At 34.4% G+C, this 9,423-nt stretch overlaps 2 protein-coding genes across 2 annotated transcripts; both read left to right on the forward strand.

Moving 5' to 3' along the window:
* The first annotated feature begins 2,014 nt into the window (after positions 1-2,014).
* LOC102610663 (serine/threonine-protein kinase D6PKL1-like) lies at positions 2,015-7,038 on the forward strand. The gene is made up of 3 exons (XM_006471317.4): positions 2,015-2,583; positions 3,523-5,470; positions 5,954-7,038. Exons 2-3 carry the CDS (start codon positions 3,747-3,749, stop codon positions 6,801-6,803), a joined length of 2,574 nt encoding a protein of 857 aa, XP_006471380.1. The 5' UTR covers positions 2,015-2,583; positions 3,523-3,746; the 3' UTR covers positions 6,804-7,038.
* A 145-nt stretch (positions 7,039-7,183) lies between these two features.
* Positions 7,184-9,216, forward strand: LOC102610965 (uncharacterized). Its single transcript, XM_006471318.4, has 5 exons — positions 7,184-7,622; positions 7,979-8,114; positions 8,228-8,295; positions 8,381-8,467; positions 8,905-9,216. The coding sequence occupies exons 1-5, from the start codon at positions 7,233-7,235 to the stop codon at positions 8,983-8,985; spliced, it is 762 nt and encodes a 253-aa protein (XP_006471381.1). The 5' UTR covers positions 7,184-7,232; the 3' UTR covers positions 8,986-9,216.
* Positions 9,217-9,423: the final 207 nt, after the last annotated feature.

Here is a 9,423-nt window from a genome sequence, read left to right on the forward strand (position 1 = left end):
TGTCAACATCAAATGAGATATATGAAAATAAGTTTTGGCAGATTTTTGATATAACTGTAATTGTTTTATTTATAGAACATTAATGATATAATAAAAAAAATTGTGTGAAATGATGGAAATCAATTTTGTAACATAACGACACAATCTAAATATCTAAAACAAAAAATTCGAATAATCAATAACTTGTTAAGAGATTTTGATTTTTGAAAAGGTGGTTTGTTAATAATAATAATAATTTTCCCCAATGTTACATTAGAGAGCTTAATATAAATATCAATAATATAATTCAATATAATCTCCCGAGAACCTAAAGCCCAATCCTCTATTTGTCGAAATCTAGTCGGACATATTAAAATTTAATTTAAATGTCTAAAACTATAAAAGATATGTAAATAAATAAACTTTTATATTTATGAAATTACTTGAACTCTTTTTACGACCTTAAAATGAAATGAGAAGATTTCTGCCTCACCAACCTAATTAATGAGTTAGTAAATTTGGTAAATATATTTTGAAAGAATAATAGAGAGAGAATATACATTTTAAAAATTGAGAGGCACAATTTTGAGTTCTACTACAAACAAAAAAAATTAGGTGACATTTGTTTTTTAACTTAATGACTTAAAGTGACTTAACTTAATTAATTAAGTTAATTATAGGTTAATTAAGTTAATTATAGGTGTTTGTTTTTATAACTTAATGAGATTTTTTAGATAATTTTGACTTAATAAAATGAACCAATTTTTTTAGCTTTTTACTTAATGGAGACATCTGAATTAAGTGAATTACTTTCTAATGTCAAAAATATCCCTACTTTATAATTTATTTTTTATATCTATCTCAAAACTCACCCATAGACATTTACCCCACATAATAATCTCATCATTATTTTTTTAGCCGTCATGGAATCCCTCCTCACTTTGGTATCAAATCCTCAATTATTGAAAATCAAAATTACATGCGACAACTTCGAGATGGAATGACAAATCAACCGTTTTAAGCATTTTATTAGTTTTTTTTCTTATATTATATACGATAAAATTTATGGTATTTTATATATTGAAATTCTAAAATCATTATATATTCACTTGAATATAGTTTTACTTATAAATATTAAAATATTGTGATATTTAATATATTATTTATTTGACATTCAAATTTAATAAGGATACAAATGTAAAAGTACATATTTTTAGTTTTTTAAGTTAAAAAAACAAACAACTTAATAATTATTTTATGAGATTCAGACGAAAAAACAAACATATTATTCAGATTCAGACATTTAAATTTATTTAAAATTCAGATTAATTCAGGTCTATTCAGATTTTAAGTAAAAAAGTAAACACTACCTTAGGCGGCGTTTGTTTTTTTGTCTGAAATCTGAATAGACCTGAATTAGTCTGAATTCTGAATAAATCTGAATGTCTGAATCTGAATAATATGTTTGTTTTTTCGTCTAAATCTCGAAAAATAAGTATTAAGTTGTTTGTTTTTTTAATTGAAAAAGTTGAAAATATGTACTTTTACATTTGTATCCTTATTAAATTTGAATGTCAAATAAATAATATATTAAATACCACAATATTTTAACATTTATATGTAAAACTATATTCAAGTGAATACATAATTATTTTGAAATTTTAATATATAAAATACCATAGATTTTATCGTATATACTATAAGAAAGAAAAAACAATGATATTTTTATGTGGAGTAAATGTCTATGGGTGAGTTTTGGGATATACATGAAAAATAAATTATAAAACATGGATATTTTTGACATTAGTAAGTAATTGACTTAATTCAAATTTCTCCATTAAGTAAAAAGTCAAAAAAATTAGCTTATTTTATTAAGTCAAAATTATCTAAAAAGTCTCATTAAGTTATAAAAACAAACACCTCTAATTAACTTAATTAATTAAGTTAAGTCACATTAAGTCATTAAGTTAAAAAACAAACGCCACCTTAGTGTCAAAACTTAGTAGTTTTCTTATAAGTGTTGTTAGTACTTTAATTTCCCTTAGGTTGAGGGGAGAATTAATAAAAAAAAGGAAAAAAGAATTTTGAAAGAAAAAGGAAGAAGTTATAAAATACAAAATCCGGTTTGATACTTAGAACACAAGAATCAAACTGTACTGTATTGTTTGTACATTAATTGCAAAGCGATCTCTTTTTCAGAATTTTTCCGCCATTTCAGTGAAAGCTTAAAAATACATAAATAAATAAATAAAAAAGAAACTTGGAAATTTTGCTTTTGCTTTGCTTTACTTGCATTTGCATAGTGCATACAACTACTAGTACGAGCACTTAGCAGAGGGTTGAATACCTCATACTTCTCGTGATTTTTCATCTCAGTTTAGTTTGCTTTGCGCTCTCTCTCTATCTTCATTCACTCTTCAACCTCTCCTCTCTCGTGGCCTAACCCTAAAACCTAATATTATAATTTTTTATTTTTTGTTTCTGAAAAAAATTCTCTCTTTCTTTCTTCACCAACAGTAATTTCTTAATTGGCTTTCTGGGTATTTGATAATCATCTTTGGTTCAGCTTTTTCCAACGGCTCTCAGTTGATCCTGTTGCTGCAGGTACCCTTTGTTCGCTTTAAAGAGTTGAGCTTTTTGTTTTATGTTCTGTAATTTGTTTAGATGATTCACGTAACCCCAAAAAAAAAAAAGTTATTTTTTGGTGCAAGTTACAAGTTTTTATGATTTTGCTCAACTTTAGTATTTGTGGTCTTAATTCTCTATTCTTTATGTTTTTAATCGTAGGAAAAGGAATATCTTGCCTTTTCGTCTGTGTAAGCAATTGGTCATTTGAATGAAATTTAAATTATCCTGCTAAAAATATTATAGTTTTTGAAATTAGCTATAAAAGTAATAATTCTTCAAACCATTGTGGAATAGAGTTGCCCTGATGGATCATTTATTTTAGCTGATTTAAGATAGGATGGTTGCTTTTTTTGATCTAAATAAATAATTTTTGAAAAAAAATTTCTTTCCATTTGAGCATTTGTTTGATTGTTTAGATAGATCTGGATGGTTCCGAGATATATATTGTATAGAAAGACCAGGTGGTGGGAGGAAATTTTGTATGTGTATGTTTTTAAATTCAGTATATTGCTTATTAAACTTAAAAAAAAAATGTTTGTGAAATTTGTGACTTTGAAGAACATGGGAAAATTGAGATTTTGGAGGAAATTTTAACATGGGTTTAAAAAGAAAAAGGCGTAATTCAGTTGTTTCTTGGGACTGTATATTTAATTAATCAATATGAAGCAAGCGGTTGAGTTCTAATTAATGCTCATTATGGTTTCTACTTGGTAATGAATCAGATATTTTCAAACTTTTTATCCCATGTTTGAATCTAATTAGTAAAAGTCATGTTTAACCTCAATATTTTTAGAAAGATTTTTGGAGATGAGTGAACGATTTGTACAATTCTCTTTACAGCATTATTGAGTTAGTATCTGCGTTACTATAGATGAGTTTGTTTCATTGCTTACAGTTACCTATCTGAAATTGCAGCAACCATGGCAGGATTGGAATGCTTGAGTTTGAAATTGGTAAAGCAATACTCACGGGCCATTCAGATTTTGGAATTTGTATGATTAAAGAGAAATTTACTGGATATATAGCTTTCCCTCTCTATTCTGTGCTCCTCTATCTTGAATTGCTTCTTCAGAGATGGGATAGTCCAAGTTTGCCCAGCCACATTTCTCTTTTGTAGTGTTTGATTGAATTTATTGAAGATGGATGGACCTTCCAGTACTTGTGAAATTGTCGAATCAATTGAAGAATTAGAATTTGCATCGAAAAGAAATGAGAAAGCTAAAAAGCATTCTTTGCCAAAATCAGCCAATAAGTATTCTATAGAGGATGATATCAATCGTCTTTTTGAGGCGATTGATGTTAAAACCTCAGCTAAGAATTTGGATGCGTTGCGAAAGAGTGCTTTGAAAAGACCAATTAGAGTCAGTTCATCTCAAGCTTTAGGGATTGGAATCTCAGAACCTGTGAATTTGAAGCAGGCATTGAGAGGATTATGCATATCTCAGGCAGCAGAGATGGCTGCTATGAAGCGGTTATCAAAGCCATCAGGTTCTTCAAGGTCGTCAGAAGCAGGGACTATCAAACGTCTGTATAGGGCTGTGGTAGTTGAGGCCAATGAATCTGGCATTCCCCTAAATGAAGGTAAAGGGAATTTGGTTGAAATATCTCTTGTACCAGAAAATATAACATCGAATTCTTCTGAGAAGGTGCACGAGTCCCAGCAAGTGCCGAGGGCAGAGTCTTCAAAGCATGCTGCTCACCATTCTCCCCCCTTGGATATTGTGACAAAACCAAAGGCAATACCAAGCAAATTACCGTCATTGGATCAGGTTGTTCCTTTGGTTACAGAGTTTGAGGAGAAACCAAAGGCAGAACATCACAATCTAAATTCTCCTGAGTCTTCATCAGTTCCCTTTACTCGTGAGGTCGAGGAGGTGGAAATAATAGCTCCTTCCTCCGTGGAGGTTCTTGTCAATTCTCCCGTGTCAGATAAGGGGCAAAAAAGCAAGTTGCACCCTGGTTCTTCTTTGTCCAGTTCCAGCAATGGTAGCAGACTGACCAAATGTGGCAGCAATAGTCAGCGTCTAGTCAAACCAGTTTTCCGAAGCAAGGGCTTTGTCAGGAGAAAGGTAAAGCAGGATTCAACTTCTGCCTCCAGCAGTTGTACTCCATGTGATTTAAGTGCTAGTAATGATCCAGGTCCTAGTACAAGCTATTTGGATGTCCATATGCACAACTGTACTGTGAACAATGAAAGGAAAGAAAATATGAAAACTTCTCTGGCTCCCAGCGGTACAAATATGAGCACTGATGTTAATTCTAGTGTTGGAGACTCAAGTTCAAGCAAACCAGGTTTTAGTTTGAATTGTGGTAACAGAAATAAAGCTATAGTTACAAAAGTTGATGAGAGATCAAGATCAAGAGAAAAGGGTGAATTCTCGCAAAGCTCAAAGAGTAGCATCGGCGAATATAGTAGCAGCACAAGCATTAGTGAGGATAGCATTCTTAGTGGGTCTAGTCGTGGTGGTAGTAGGCCTCACATGTCTAATGACTTGAGGTGGGATGCCATTCGCTGTGTTCAGAAGCAGCATGGATGCATGGGTATGAGGCATTTTAAACTCCACAAGAAGCTTGGCTGTGGGGACATTGGGACAGTTTATCTTGCTGAGCTAATTGGTACGAGCTGCTTATTTGCTTTGAAAGTGATGGACAATGACTTTTTGGTGGGCAGAAAGAAAATGCCCAGGGCCCAAACTGAAAGAGAGATAATGCAAATGTTGGATCATCCCTTTCTTCCTACACTATTTGCTCATTTCACAACAGAGAAATTCTCGTGCTTGGTTATGGAGTATTGTCCAGGTGGAGATTTACATGTGCTAAGGCAGAAGCAACCCAGCAGATTTTTCTCTGAACAAGCAGCCAGGCATGTATATATTTTTTAGGCTTGCCTTCTGGAAATTTTATACAACATTCTTGACAAATAGATGCATCCATACCATTTTCCTATAATATATCTTATTTCAGGTTATTTTATAAGTTAGCTACCACTCTTCTTCTGTCTTCTTAACTAGTGCTGTTTTTGGTCCTGCAGTATCCTATTCATTTGCATGTTTTTCTGTCCTATTCTTGAGGTGCATGTAATGTCAGCTCTCAATCTATGGCTCTGTTATGAGGCTTAACAGCCATAACTTATGGTGGACATTGCATAGTTTATTTAGGAAGTGATCCTTCGATTCTTTGTCCCTGAGCCTGAGATGATGAGACCTGTATAAATGAACCAACCAAGCTATTGCATCTGATTATAACAACTTGGAGGATCCGCTCTTGATTGATCCTCCCAAATTTTCATTGCATCATCATTCATTAATGATCTTTTCAGTTCTAATTTTGTGTTCTATATCTGCAGGTTTTATGTTGCTGAAGTCCTCCTAGCATTGGAATACTTACACATGCTTGGAGTAGTATATCGAGATCTAAAACCAGAAAATATCCTTGTTCGGGAAGATGGTCACATCATGCTTTCAGATTTTGACTTGTCACTCCGATGTGCCGTTAATCCTATGGTTGTGAAATCATCTTCACCTGTTGAGGAGCCACCACCAAAAAAGGCTTCTAGTCCATGCTCAGAAGCTAGCTGCATTGAGCCCTTTTGCCTCCATCCATCATGGCAAGTCTCATGCTTTACTCCTAGGCTACTTTCAGTTGCTGCAAAATCTCGGAAGATTAAATCAGATCTAGCTGCTCAGGTTAGCCCAATGCCGCAGCTTGTAGTGGAACCAACCGGTGCCCGGTCGAATTCTTTTGTTGGAACGCATGAATACCTGGCTCCAGAAATCATCAAGGGTGAAGGTCATGGGAGTTCTGTTGATTGGTGGACATTTGGTATCTTTCTGTTTGAGCTATTATATGGTAGGACCCCTTTCAAGGGATCTGGAAACGACGAAACACTATCCAATGTGGTATCACAGAGCCTTAGATTTCCAGGTTACCCAGTAGTTAGTTTTCATGCAAGAGATTTGATCAGAGGGCTGTTAGTAAAGGAGCCTGACAATCGCCTTGGAGCTGTGAAAGGAGCTGCTGAGATCAAACAACACCCTTTCTTTGAAGGCCTTAACTGGGCTCTCATACGTTGTGCAGTACCGCCAGAACTGCCTAGGTCCTGTGATGCTGTAATTGGTTCACAGAAAAAAGAGAGCACCAAATGTGAGGAGTCGAAAGGTGCGGCAGATGAGCATGTGGAGTTTGAGATGTTTTAGTTAAAACTCGCATGATATATGGTAAAGGCAGAAGTTTGCTTTTCCTTTTCAGATAGTGAGATTTGTCATTGTTGTTGTAACTGATGATACATAGCGTATAGTGTAAATGTAAGAGAATTCACGGCAAGTTAAGAGTATCATATATATACTAGATTAGTCCCAAAATCTGGAGTTCATTCTGTTTTGTCTTGCTGCTATTCACCATCCTTGTGGAGTTTTAAAGCTTTTGCCTTTTACCAGATGTGTATCAGTGTGTGCATAGTATTGATGGGCTTTAATGATAATATTTGAAATTTTGATGGTACATTAATATTTTTTAGAAAATGAGGGGGAGGTTTGAAGTTTAAGCCAAATATATTAAACTACAAACCCAAAAACGTTCACACATTTTGGTCCAAAGCCCAAAACTGCCTCCACGCATACCTAAGGATGCGGGCGTCACCGCACGCTACAAGCGCCGCACTGCCATCTCTCGCAAAATTACGAATTTGCCATTACTCGCATCGTCTCTCTCTAAAATCCCAAATTTTCACTCTTCTTCCGCCACCCCGAAACTGGCCATCTCTGCATAACACAAAATTTCTCACAGACCTTCACCTAATTTACAAGCCCATTAGCGTTTCTTCATCTGGGTGTTTGATAAAAGCATCGATGGCTTCTTCTGCAGCGACCACCAAACCCTTCTCTGTTTTGTTTGTGTGCTTAGGTAACATCTGTAGAAGCCCAGCTGCCGAGGGCGTGTTTAGAGATATTGTCAAAAAGAGAGGCATTGATTCCAAGTTCAATATTGACTCTGCTGGCACCATTGATTATCATGAGGTATCTCTAAGTTTTATAGTTCTTTTCTGGAAAAATCTTTTTATTAGTGTACGGTGATCAAGAGGTCTTATATTTAAGAGCCTATGTTAAAGTTTAAACTTTTAGGATAAATAGTTTCAAGACAATGACGGAATGCTTGGGATTGAAGTGTCGTGGCTTTTGATTTCAGTGGCTGTTGAATTATAAATGAGTATACAGTGTTTGTCGGTATCTTGGCTTAGCGTTAGCTGCTAAGCAAACGTGGATGCTTACTGAATATTTTAGCTGCAGTGCTCTTAAAATATTCAGTAAAAGCACCACAGTTACAAACACAACGAATCTTTCTCCCTGATTTATTGTTTCTGTTGTTATTGAAGGGAAATCCGGCAGACTCAAGAATGAGGGCAGCCTCTAAGAGGCGGGGGATTGAGATTACATCTATTTCGAGACCAATCAGGCCTTCTGATTTTAAAGATTTTGATCTTATACTTGCAATGGACAAGCAAAACAGACGTATAACAGTATTGAGAGTTTATTCGTGCATTATGTTTCTCAGTTGTCTTTTCTTTTTGAACATTTTTGGCTTATTTGATTTGGATGGTTCTCTGTTTATTTACGTTGTGTAGAGGATATATTGGAGGCTTTTAATAGGTGGAAATTTAGAGAGCAGCTCCCGGAAGAAGCACATAAAAAGGTTTCTTAATATACCTGTGGAGTTTGGTAGACTGTGGTTTGTGTTATCAAATCTTTAATCTTACGTGTCTGTATGAGTAATGCAGGTCAGATTAATGTGCTCTTATTGTAAGAAACATGATGAAACCGAAGTCCCAGATCCTTACTATGGTGGACCTCAAGGTTTTGAGAAGGTAATATAAGTGTATTTTGATAGTGAAAACATGAAAAGTGAGACTACACAAACAGTTTCTTTGTGTTCCTTTTTGTCCATATTAAGGAGCAGAAGAACTTACATATCACCATAAGATTGATTATGATGATATGTTTCATAATTGTGATGCAATCAATTAGTGATTGCAGGACAAATACTTGTTTCTTCTAATTGCTTAACTAAATTTACTTTTTAAAGATGCTTGAAGCTTTTTTCTGAAGACATTTTCAGGACATGTTTGTTCACCAACGTTGGCACGGGAATTCACGATGTGATTTATTTATTGCTAATGAGAGATGCATTTATCCTCCATAATTATTTTCTTTGGGTCTGCTCAACATTTTCTGTGATTTAACCAGCATAAAAGCATATGTGAGATGCAGTATCCATTATTGACACCATCTCTTTCTGCGACAGGTTTTAGATTTACTTGAAGATGCCTGTGAGTCACTGTTGGACAGCATCTTAGCGGAGAACAATGACATTGTTAATTCTTAACTCCTGGTTAAGAGATGGCGTCTATTCCTGGGGTTGGGGGCAAGACATTTTGTCTTATTCTATGTAAAGTGTATCATGTACAGTATATCCACCTTTTATCTTCATCTTAACTCTCAATAGCCTTCATAGCTTTGCTGTGAAATTCTTGCCCTCTCTAAGTCGGCATTTCATTTTTGGACATCATTTTGCTTCTCATGAATTTGGAATATAGATGTCATTTTGTGTCTTAAATTATTGCAGTGTGCGATCATTTTGCATCTTATGAATTTGGAATATAGATGTGCTTTTATTTGTTAAAATGAAGAATATAAAGGATCCTCGTTATGAATGTTTTGTCGTTAATAAGGTCCATACAACAATTTACAGGAGGAAATAGATAAAAACAAGTTTTAAATCCAAAAGGAAAATTATAAGTTGGTGAAGCAGGGATTTGTCCGT

Source organism: Citrus sinensis, chromosome 8 (assembly GCF_022201045.2).
Source record: "Citrus sinensis cultivar Valencia sweet orange chromosome 8, DVS_A1.0, whole genome shotgun sequence".
NCBI lineage: Eukaryota > Viridiplantae > Streptophyta > Magnoliopsida > Sapindales > Rutaceae > Citrus > Citrus sinensis.

What these genes read in the sequence shown, in the direction of transcription:
- LOC102610663 (XM_006471317.4), top strand. Translation starts at nt 3,747, where the DNA reads ATGGATGGACCTTCCAGTACTTGTGAAATTGTCGAATCAATTGAAGAA. An exon ending in TTCTCTGAACAAGCAGCCAG is followed by an intron (nt 5,471 to 5,953) that starts GCATGTATATAT and finishes CTATATCTGCAG; the next exon opens with GTTTTATGTTGCTGAAGTCC.
- LOC102610965 (XM_006471318.4), top strand. Translation starts at nt 7,233, where the DNA reads ATGCGGGCGTCACCGCACGCTACAAGCGCCGCACTGCCATCTCTCGCA. An exon ending in GCACCATTGATTATCATGAG is followed by an intron (nt 7,623 to 7,978) that starts GTATCTCTAAGT and finishes TTGTTATTGAAG; the next exon opens with GGAAATCCGGCAGACTCAAG. An exon ending in CGGAAGAAGCACATAAAAAG is followed by an intron (nt 8,296 to 8,380) that starts GTTTCTTAATAT and finishes TGAGTAATGCAG; the next exon opens with GTCAGATTAATGTGCTCTTA.